At 35.4% G+C, this 12,179-nt stretch overlaps 1 protein-coding gene across 13 annotated transcripts in view; it reads left to right on the top strand.

Moving 5' to 3' along the window:
• The window catches only part of eml5 (EMAP like 5), a 247,936-nt gene that overhangs the window by 138,194 nt on the left and 97,563 nt on the right, over window positions 1-12,179 (top strand). For all 13 annotated transcript variants that reach the window (XR_015513746.1, XR_015513744.1, XR_015513745.1 and 10 more), the window contains 3 exons: window positions 2,222-2,322; window positions 2,402-2,595; window positions 2,668-2,779. Coding sequence is in view for 4 of the 13 variants with exons in the window: in XM_087290991.1 (XP_087147117.1) it covers window positions 2,222-2,322; window positions 2,402-2,595; window positions 2,668-2,779 (407 nt within the window). In the remaining 9 variants the exon portion in view is untranslated. The remainder of the gene's footprint in view (window positions 1-2,221; window positions 2,323-2,401; window positions 2,596-2,667; window positions 2,780-12,179) is intronic.

Raw genomic sequence — 12,179 nt, 5'->3', positions numbered from 1 at the left:
GGTTTTCTTACTTCAATTTTTTTGTCTTATTTCTAGTCCAAATATTTTAGATATCAAGAATCAAGAAGCATTTTCTAGACAAGCAAAGCAAAATGTATTGTTTAAGAAAATAATATATTAAAATTAGGTAAGCTTTCCTTTTAACAATCAAACTAATCTGCCACGGGGGTAAGCAAAATAAACTTATGTCAAAAGGAAAACTATATTATTTTGCTTACCCCATTGGCAGATTATTTAGCTTGTTTTAAGAAAAACTCAATGTTATTATATCTAAAAACAAGACGTTATATATTTTTTGCTTGGCTAGAAAATGCTTCCTGATTTGGAAAAATATTTGGAAAAGAAACACGACAAAAAATTAATTTAAAGATGAAATCTTCATGAAGATGTCCTAACTAATGTTGAGGTTTGTGCAGCAATTAACATAACGGTATATTTATCTTAAAGTTGAGTTTGCTCTTTAGTTAAAGTTGTAGTTCATCCCAAAAAATATACATTTCCTCAGTTTACTCACCTTAAACTAGTTATAAATCATGAGAAGTGTTTTTTTTTTAACATAAAAGAAGATATTTTGAAGAATGATGGAAACCAGTAACCACTGACATCTATAGAAAAACGAATACCGTGAAAAACAACACAATCTCACAGCAATTTGTAACTTTTTGATTTAGTGGCTAATTCGTATTCACACGTGTGATCTAATTCGCATAATTTAGTACGATTTGCTCATCACCCAATGACTGTTGGGGTTAGGGGTGGGGTGCCATGCCTATTTTTAAAATCGTACATTTTTGTAAACTATCAAACTAAACTACTAAACTGACAAAACGTAAAATACTTACATTTCCTCGTGAGATCAGGTTGAAAAAACAGGTTTGTGACATTAATTGCAAGGTTGAAGAAATGATGAAACAAGGATTTTTAGTTTTGGGAGAACTATCACTTCAAAGGTTAACATAGGTGGAGTCTTAGAGCCACACCTACTCTCTGCATTACATCATCCCCATGGACCATGCAGGTACAGTTTGGTACACTGGTACAGTAGTTTAAAGGGTTCAAGCAAACATTTGAGCCGTTTTAAAAATATGCATATAAAACACTCCAATTTTAAAAGTTTAATCTGGTGTTTAATGTGGCATTTAAAATAGAAATAGAAAGTGATGTAAAACACTTTATGCAGTCTTAAATGAACTTAATGTTTGAATTAGCACTAGCACAGGTTGCATAGCACTGTTACCTAGTTACCTAGTTGGGGATTATGTTCAGTTGCTGCATACAGCAATATCATTTCACAGCCTAGGTACGGCAGCAAAGTTTCTTGATTATTACGACAGAATGAGACTATAGTTCCTAGACATATCAACCTAGGAAATAGCAACCTTTTTACTATTGGTCCTACTACACAATGTAACTACAGAAGATTCAAGCTTTGTTGGTCAGTGGTTCGCAATGGTTCAGTGGTTAGCACTGTTGCCTGTACAGCAAGAAAGTCAGTAGTTCGAGTCCCGGCTGGGTCAGTTGGCATTTCTGTGTGGAGTTTGCATGTTCTTCTCTTGTTTGTGTGGGTTTTCTCTTGGTGCTGCGGTTTCTCACTCAGTCTAAAGCATAGTGTAGGTGAATTGGGTAAGCTAAATTGTCCAAAGTTTATGAGTGTGTGTGAATGAGAGTGTATGGATTGCAGCCGGAAGGGCATCCGCTGCATAAAACATGTGCTGGAATAGTTGGTGGTTCATTCTGCTGTGGCGATCCCTGATAAATCATGGATTAGCCAAAGGAACATACATTTTTGAGCAAAATTTAGTGTCTGAGTGAGAAAAAAACTAACCTAATTTAAACAATGTAGTTGTTGAATGAATTTTGTCGTCACTAAAGTGTACCTTTTTAGACCTATAGTATTGGCCAAGAAAATTTTTTATTAGTGTTTCTTCATACAAATTAAATTATTTAATAACACAATAAATAATTATTACAAAGCATTTACGTTTTCAGTTTTCAAACATATGCATCCATTTTTGTCCTGAATTTTAATTTTGTGCAGTATAGTATGTGTCCGCCTATTGTATCAAAGTATATATGAATGCGTTCATGCACCCTCTGAGGAGAATAGCCTTCACAATGCCACTTCAGAAGTGCTTCTGTGCCACCTTTGCTGTGTAAATTTGACAGTTAGTCCCACTGATTGTAAAAACTAATAATAAAAGCTTCTCTTTTTGACTTAAAGGGGAAGTAAGGATAAGATATTTGTTATTAAAATCAACCCCTACATGCCAGACAAGCTGATCAGCGCTGGAGTGAAGCATATGAAGTTTTGGCACCGAGCAGGTAAGACTATAAAGTGAGTCACTCTTGTGAAGCTTGTGAATACCTAAACGCCATCATCTCACACTTTTTTTGTTCTCAGGTGGAGGATTGATCGGGAAGAAGGGCAGCATGGGAAAAACCGAGACCATGATGTGTGCGGTATACGGCTGGACTGAAGAAATGGTCTTTTCTGGAACCTGCACTGGAGACATCTGCATCTGGAGGGACATGTTCTTGGTGAAGACCGTCAAAGCTCACGACGGGCCTGTTTTCAGCATGCACGCGTTGGAGAAGGTGATAACACATGCAGCTGGAAACAAGAGGAAGTTGCTCCAGAAATGTGATTTTGAATATCTTGTTGTTAAGGGTTTCGTGACTGGTGGAAAGGATGGAATAGTGGCTTTGTGGGACGATACCTTTGAAAGATGCCTCAAAACATATGCCATAAAACGAGCGGTGCTGGCCCCAGGCTCCAAAGGTGCGTTTTTGTTGCTCTATCTCTCTCTCTCTCTCTCTCTCTCTCTCTCTCTCCCCCTCTCACATCTAATTTCCGGTTTGAAGTGGGAGAGGTGTTGCGGTGTTGTTTTTTAACTTTTTCCTTGAGTAATATTGATTTATATATATATATATATATATATATATATATATATATATATATATATATATATATATATATATATATATATATATATATACATACATATATTGTATTTACTGTAGACGTGAGTTTGAGAGTAAGTTTTGATTAACTTGCTGAGAGTTTTTTGTCCAAGTGGCTAGTAAAGGGACGGCATCGCACGTGGATGTGCGAGTGTCATCTCTGTCACTCCAGCACAGCATTAGATGCATCGTGCAAGCTGCTAGAGTAACCTTATAGAGTAGAGTAATGTTTTGCTGGAAGTAGCTGAACGAGTTGGACATGACAATATCGTTTCAGTGACCAGGATGAATAAGGCAGTGGTAGTATTTTTGATGGAGGAGCAGCTGGTCAATCGGTTGGTAGAAAGCGGAATAGTGGTAAGTGGAGCTTTCATTATCGTTCAACCGTTAGTATTACCAAGACAATGTGGAAGAAACAGGTAAGAATCAGATCGATCACGGGGAGGAAATGTCAGACAATGCTAACGTTGAGAATGAGGTTAGGCCTGCAGTGGAAATATTTGGGTTGACAATAAAAGTTAACAAAGAAATAAAAATGATCCAAGAAAAAGTGTTGGTGGGAAATGCAGGGCAGGTGACAATTACAGGGAATGCCAATGAAGTGATGCTTGTTGACACTGGAGAAACAGTGATTTCATTGCATAGACAAATAAGAATGGAGGACGTGGAAGGAGAGGAAGGAAATGATGATGATGCTTTGTCGGTCATTTCAGATTTGTCAAGTTTATCACAGATGGGTTGTGACGAGTCTTATTCATTAGAAGAAATTTATAAATTCTTGGATGAAACGTTTGGTAGAATAGTTGAGGTAAAAGACTACTTTGCGCATCTAAATAAATTTGAATGGTCTGTTTTGCATTGAATAAAAAGGTTGGAGAAGACAAAAAAACAAGCAAAAATGGTTTAGATTAAGAAAGTTTATAACGAGAATTAGGAAGGGAAAAACTCCTAAAAAAAGGAAATTCAAGTAACCTTGGCTTATAGTAGGATGAGTAAAGCACTATGGGTGATTCTTCTCACTATATATCTATTACCTTTTCTGGAATCCTGTTATAGAGGATGTCAGAGTAGGATCCTTAAACATAAATGGGGGAAGAGATAGGGTTAAAAGAGAAATGGTTTTGGAGGTTATAAAACTAAATGAAGTAAAAGTTAAAGTCTTTTTACAAGAAACACATTCTGATAGTAATGATATTGTTGATTGGTATAGAGGGTGGGAAAGAGAATGTAGTTTAAGTCATGGTACAAATTTTAGTATGGGTGTTGCAATTCTTTTCTCTGAATCACTAGATTTAAATATGACAAAAGAAATAGAAAAAAGTTGAGTTTTATTGTTTCTGGCCGAAATATGAAATATTAAATTCATTTTTGTTAATGTTTATGTCCCAAATATAGGAGCAAATCATGAAATAACATTTAGAAAATTAGATGACTGGAACTGCACAACAAACTTTTTATTGGATAGAAATGGAGAAGAGTCCTATCCAAAGTCTAGTGAATTACTTCTTGACATTGTAAATGGGTTGCATTTAATAAATGTATGGAGTAGTAGAAAAACATTAGTGAAGCAATATACATGGGTAAAGATAGTAGATTGTTTTGTGATGGGAGCTAGATTGGATAGGTTTTATATAAAAAAATCTGATTTTTTTTTTTTAAGTCATTAATGCCAATATTTTTTCAAATGCTTTTTCAGACCATCATTTGGTGACGTTAGATTACAATATAGTAAGCCAAAATTTGAATGGCATTTTAATGTAAAACTATTACAGGATAAAGATTTTTATCATTTTTTTGTGAATTTTGGGAAATTTGGAGGCAAAAGAAGAATGATTTTGAAAATCTAACTCAAGGTTAGGAAGTGGGAAAAGCGCAGATTAAATTTTTTTGTCAACAATTTTCTCACAATGCCACGTTTATTGTGAAAAATAATATAAAGAAATTGGAGAATGAGATCATTGAACTAGAAAAATATTAATTGAGGTTGATGTGATTCTTTTAATGTTTTAAAAAGAAAGAGAACTGAATTGAGGGCAATACAGTGGCGCAGTAGTGCTGTCGCCTCACAGCAAGAAGGTCGCTGGGTCGCAGGTTCGAGCCTCGGCTTGGTCAGTTGGCGTTTCTGTGTGGAGTTTGCATGTTCTCCCTGCGTTCGCATGGGTTTTCTCTGGGTGCTCCGGTGTCCCCCACAGTCCAAAGACATGCGGTATAGGTGAATGGGGTTGGCTAAATTGTCCGTAGTGTATGAGTGTGTGTGTGTGTATGAATGTTTCCCAGAGATGGGTTGCGGCTGGAAGGGCATCCGCTGCGTAAAAATGTGCTGGATAAGTTGCCGGTTCATTTTGCTGTGGCGACCCCGGATTAATAAAGGGACTCAACTGACAAGAAAATGAGTGAGTGAGAACTGAACTGAAGTCACTATTGGAAAAAAAAGAGTTAAAGGAGCACTTGTGGGAGCTATAGGAAATCTTCAATTAAAGAAATGGATGCTCCAATTGCTTATTTTTTTGGACTTGAACGTAAAAGAAGCAAAGCAAAGCAAAGCAAAAAGAAGAAAAAAAATGGAACAATTACTTCAGATCCAGTTGAAATGAGAAGGATTAGTATTGATTTTTATAATGAACTTTTTGGAAAGGTGGACGGTGATGCTGGTTGTACAGACCTGTTGTTAAAAGATCTTCCACAATTAAGACTTGAAGACAAGAACTCATTGGAAGTAATGATTTCTTTTAATGAACTTTCGAAGGCTGTACAACAGCTTGCCACAGGAAAGTCACCAGGACTGGAAGGTTTAGTTTGTTGGAATAATTTAGGTGAAGATTTGTATAAAGTATTTTGTGAATGTTTTAAAAGAGGTTGTTTACCAATTAGTTGTCAGAGGGCTGTGTTATCTCTGCTACCAAAAAGTGGAGATCTTGGTTTGTTAAAGTACAGGGGCCTTATGTATGAACACCGAATCCCATGCATATTCTTTGTACATGGACAAAGATGCGCAAAACCCCTCCCTGCCTCCTCCCTCGTATGAATATGCTAATTACTTTACTTTGGCAAAACCCAACGAAAAAGCAATGGCAAAAGCAAGCAAGAAGAGAAACTTTGAACAGAATGTGATTTGGAGGTGCTGGTTTCGGAGGTAGACCGGAGAAAAACTGTGTTATTTGCAAGTTTGTCTTACGGTATTAACAACAAAAGAGAAAAATAGAGTGGGAAAGTTTAGCTGATGCGGTTAACACAGTTGAGTCTGAACATCGTGGATTTAAAAAAGAAATAGTGCGATGTATAGGTGCAAAATGTTGTAGTAATCTTAACAGTCTGAGTGGCGCAGCACGTAAAATGCACATCAACATGTTATGACACGTTCGAGCATGAACTCGGTTCGAATCCAGCGTCTGATGTGCTCATTCTTTTTTTCCCCCCAGCTACATGTCAGATTTTGCCTACTATTTATCACGAGAAGGACTAGTAGGAATCATTAATAAGTCTGTGCATCATATTTTATTTGCACATTTATTGAATGGAAATGTTTCTGATTCACGTATGCAAATTCTTCTTCAGATGGTGCCTTTATAGAAATAACATTGGGAAAACCAGCGATCGCTGCAAATTGCACTTTAATGTTTGGCTGGTCAACTGTATGGTATGGAAACCTTATATACCTGCAAGATGAACCCGTCTTATACAGCTGCCATTGCACGGCTCAAAGACACTTTGTATAATGTAATTTAACACAACTGCCTTTAGGAGTCGCCAATGGAAATAAAACAGACATGCACAAAAAATGTGCGTATGCCAGGCATAAGGCTGGCGTGGAGCTGCGCACATTCCCACATTCATTTCATCATTAGTAAATCCAAGCGTGAGCGATTCTGAGCGTGAAACCTGGCGTACGCAAAGTTTTTGTGCGTACACAGCGTTGATACATGAGGCCCCTGTTGTCCAGTATCTTAAATGTGTCTAGATTATAAAATATCTAAAGTTTTAGCTTATAGAATAAAGAATGTTTTGCATAGTGTGGTGGAAAAAAACTGGGTGATCTAAGAAGTGGTGGTGGCTGGAGAACAGCAGAGGATTACTCTACTGGCTACTGGCCTTCGATCTCTATGCCTTCTGTCAAAAATCATGGAGGAGGTGTGGACAGTGCTGCCAGGTACATGTAGAGAGGCGCTGTCAAAAGAATTTGATGGGGACTAAAAATTTCCACCTATTACAGTTTCTGCTGTTATTAATTATGGACATGAAGATGCTGGACACTCAATTTTATCATTTGAATATCCTAAGTTGAGTGAGTTTGAAGACATCAAAAAGAAAGATTTATATGTAACGTCTGCAAAAGTCACTCACCAGAACGAGTTAAGAGGAGTGAAGACTTGGAGGTGGTTAGATAAAATTGGGACAAGTTTTAAAGCAAATTGGAGGACTTTGTATAAGCAGCCTGTTGAGAAATGTACTGCAGACTTGAAATGGAGACTAATGTACAGGGCAAAAGCTAAAAACAGGCACGTGGCACACCTTAATCCAGTGGTTGGAAAAGAGTGTTTGTTTTTTGGGGTGGATGAAACAATTAGTCATTTGTTTTTGGATTGTTTCAGGTTGGAGGGACTGTTTGTTGAATTTGGAGAATGTTTTTCTCATCAATATTTTATTAGTGGTCCAAAATATAATTTTTCTGAAGGAGGAAAAAATGTTTATTGAATTTCATATTAGGGTCAGCTAAGTTGGCAATATGGAAAACCAGAAAAAATAAAAGGTTGGGTACAGGTCCAATAAATGCCGAAATGGTCACAAAAGGGGTGATAAATGCTAGAATAAAGATTGAATTTAAAAAATATAAATTAGTACAGTATATTGCACATTTTTTCCTGAAATTTGGTCAGTAGGAGGAGTTCTTTGTACCACTGATGAAACTGAAAGGTAGATTTTGAGATTTTAGGAGATAAAATGTCTGATACTTCATTATCTGATTGTTCATTATCATAATTGTAAGAACAATGGTTTAATAAAGGTATTGTTAAGCCTCCCTCTCACTCTCTCTCTCTCTCTCTCTCTCTCTCTCTCGTGCGCATGTGTGTGCGTCTGTGGAGCGGGTGAAGCGTGACTGTGAGAGCGACTGTGTTTTTTCCCAACTTTCACGGTTAGTTTATTGCTTAATTTACTTTGGAATATTGTGTTGAGTTTTTTTTAGCTTCTTTTTGGCCATTATGGCCGCGGTAAAGGAAAGTGGAGGGTTAGAGCAACTAACTAGACGGCATGGAATCAAAGTGCCGGTCGGAGTTGATTGTTCTGTGGAAGAATGTAGCCTTGCGGTCGGACAAATAGTTGGATGTGAAAGCATAAGATCTGCTTCTAGAATGAATCATGCGATGGTTCTTTTTTTGGATTCAATAGATAAGGTGAACAAGGTTGTAGAACAAGGCATTGTAGTGAAAGACGCACATACAATGGTTTTTCCTCTGATAAATCCGGCGAGGAAAGTTATGTTGTCAAATGTTCCGCCTTTCATAAAAGACGACGTTTTAGAACGAGAATTGTTGCGATATGGACAAATTGTTTCAGCAATTAAAAAGATCCCGGTAGGATGCAAATCACCACTGTTGAAACACGTTGTTTCGTTTAAACGACAGGTGTTTATGGTGTTGAAGCAAGGACACGAAGAGCTGAATCTCTCATTCAAATTTACGATCGATGGGTTTGATTATGTAATCTTCGTTACAACTGAAACAATGAAGTGCTTCAACTGCAACAAAGAAGGGCATTTACACAGATTTTGCCCAGAGAAAGAAAAAGAAAAAGAGACAAATACAATTCAGACTCAAAATAACAATGCTTCGGTAGCAGAAATCAATGTAAATGAGAACGAACAAGATGAAAGTGAAGTAGCGATAAATGCTGCACAACCCAATGCAACAGAGACGAACAATGACATTAGGGAAACAACAGTAGGCACAAAAGACGCTGATGTTGTTCTAGAACAAGAATTAATGGAAATTACAGAACCTAATCTTGAATTGCTAAACACTAAGCGTAAGGCAATAAAAAGTGCACATAATGAAAAAAATCCAAAAAAGAGTAACATCAAAGAACAAATAGAAATCAAAGATATGACTAATGCAGGTGCTTGCAGTGAGATGGAATATTCATCGGAATCTGATAGTGAAAAAGAAATCTCTACACAAACAATGTTGAAATTAAGAGAGGAAGAGAAGTATGATTTGGACAAATTTCGTAGGTTTCTACAAGTAACAAAAGGAAAAAGAAATGTGGTAGTAGAAGATTTCTTTCCAAATCTAGCTAATTTTATTGAATCTGCAAGAGACGTGATGAAAATTGTGGGTGGAGATGGACTTGTTGAGACTGAAATATATCGTCTTAGGAAATTAGTTCAAAAGACAAAAGCACAAATGAAAAAAGATGATTTGGAAGGATCACAATAATAAGCAAAATTATGTAGTGAGTTTTATCTTAATAGCCATTTCTCTCTTGATTATGGCTGAGTTTAAGATTTCCTCACTAAATTTAAATGGAGCACGAGATATAAAAAAGAGAGCTTCTTTTTTTGAACTAATTAAATTAAAAAATATTGACATTTCATTTGTCCAAGAAACTCATTCATGTATTAATAATGAGGTTGATTGGCATAAAGAATGGGATGGCACTATTATAATGAGTCATAAAAGCTCTACCAGTGCTGGTGTGGCCATTCTTTTTTCAAGATCATTTTCACCTTTGTCTTATGAAGTGGAGGAAATTGTAGTTGGTAGGTTAATTAAAGTTACTGCAAGATATGAAGGAAAAAAAATTATCTTCATTAATGTATACGCTCCTGTTATTGCAAGAGAAAGAATGATTTTTTTAGAAAAATTAATTGATACTTTAGAAGGATGTAACTCTGAAGAATTTCTTTTTTTAGCTGGAGATTTTAATTGCACAACAAATAATTTAGACCGAAATCACGTTGAACCACATATGGCTTCAAGAAATAAGTTAATAAGTATTGTTGAAGCCTTTGATTTAGCAGATGTGTGGCGTGAGAAACATAGAGATTTTAGACAATATTCTTGGACCCATTACAGAGAAAATTATATCTCTATGGCTAGAATTGATAGAATTTACTGTTATAAACATCATTTACAGATTTTTAAATCATGTGCTATCTCTCCAGTTAGTTTCTCAGATCATGGTTTAGTATGTGGAGTGGTTTTTATAAATTCAATTAAAATAAAAAGTGCATACTGGCATTTAAATGTTTCCTTACTAAATGATAATTTTTTTAAGAAAAGTTTTATGCATTTTTGGAATAACTGGAAAATTAATATAAAGAATTTTGAATCAATTCAGCAATGGTGGGATGTGGGGAAAATTAATATTCAACAATTTTGTAAACAATATACTCTTAATACTTCCAGAAATACTGCTAAATTAATAGAAGAAGTCGAATATGATATAATAAAACTTCAAGTGTTAAGTGATTCAACTCGAGATCAAACCCTTTTACAATCTATCAAAAAGAAAAAAGATTTTTTAGGAGAACTTCTTGGAATTAAAGGACAAGGATCACTTATAAGGTCACGGTTTCAAAATTTTAATGAGATGGACACATCAACCAGTTTTTTTTTTAGTCTTGAAAAAAAAAACGGACAAAGTAGAATAATTCATTCATTGTTAGATAATAATGGAAAGGTTTTGACAGAGCCTGCTGAAATACGGAAGAGAGCGATTGATTTTTATTCAGATTTATATGCTTCTGAGTATCAAGAAAATCTAAATATTACACAAAAGTTTTTTGAAGGTCTTTCAGAAGTACCAGCTGAAATAAATGCTGCACTTGAACAACCATTGAACTTATTTGAACTACATTCAGCCGTGATGAGTATGGCCAGTGGTAAGGCTCCAGGAATTGACGGAATCCCTATAGAATTTTATAAAACCTTTTGGAGTATTATAGGTTCAGATATGTTGGCAGTTTTTAATGAAAGTTTTATTAAAGAGCAACTCCCTTTGAGCTGCAGAAGAGCAGTGTTGACTTTGTTACCAAAAAAAGGGGATTTGAGAGATATTGCAAATTGGAGACCTGTTGCTTTGTTATGCGCTGACAATAAAGCTCTGTCTAAAACCTTAGCAAATAGATTAAAGAATGCAATGAATTATATAATACATAGTGATCAGTCCTATTGTGTTCCGGGTAGGTCGATTTTTGATAACATACATTTTATAAGAGATTTAATTCATACTTCTAAATTATTTGGTTTTAATTTTGGCCTTTTTTCAATGGATCAAGAGAAGGCTTTTGATCGAGTTGAACACGAATATTTATGGAGAACAATGGAAGCTTTTAATTTTTCTTCTGTTTTTTTAAATAGGATTAAAGTTCTTTATGGAGGTATTCAGAGTATGTTGAAGGTCAATGGTGGCTTAAGTGCACCGTTTAATGTAAATAGGGGAATAAGACAAGGGTGCTCCTTATCAGGAATGTTATATACTTTAGCCATTGAGCCTTTATTGAATAGATTACGTAGTGAATTGATAGGGTTAAATATTGATGATAATTTTAAACCTGTGTGTACTTCTGCTTATGCAGATGATGTCCTTGTTATCATTAAAAGTCAAAACGATGTTGAGAAAACAACCTTAATAGTAAATGAATTTGGTAAAATTTCATCTGCCAAAGTTAATTGGAAAAAGAGTTCAGGTCTGATAGTAGGAGATTGGAGAGATGAAAAACCTATGTTACCAGGTGGTCTAAACTGGGTTAGTGAAGGGTTTAAATATTTGGGTGTTTTTTTAGGGAATGATTCTATAGAGGAAAAAAATTGGAATGGGATTGAAGAAATGGTTGATGGAAAATTGAAAAAATGGAAATGGCTTCACTCATGTCTATCATATAGAGGTAGAGCTTTGATTATTAATAATTTGGTAGCCTCTATATTGTGGCATAAATTAGCAGTTTTAGAACCTCCAGCTGATTTATTAATAAAAATTCAGAGAAAGCTTGTTAATTTCTTTTGGAATAAATTGCATTGGATACCACAGAATATTTTATATTTATCAAAAGAACTAGGAGGTCAAGGTTTGGTTCACTTGACAAGCAGAAAAGCTGCTTTTAGGATACAATTTGTGCAAAAGTTTTTATATGGAAAATTGGAAGTTCCATGGCGAGTGTTAACTGAAAATATCTTAAAACAGTTTGGAAATTTGGGATTAAAACAAACAATTTTTCTTTT

The sequence above is a fragment of the Danio rerio genome, chromosome 17, assembly GCF_052040795.2.
Source record: "Danio rerio strain M-AB ecotype USA chromosome 17, GRCz13ab, whole genome shotgun sequence".
Classification (NCBI taxonomy): Eukaryota; Metazoa; Chordata; class Actinopteri; order Cypriniformes; family Danionidae; genus Danio; species Danio rerio.
Note: the sequence above shows the minus strand (reverse complement) of the source record. Positions and strands in the feature narration are given on the sequence as shown.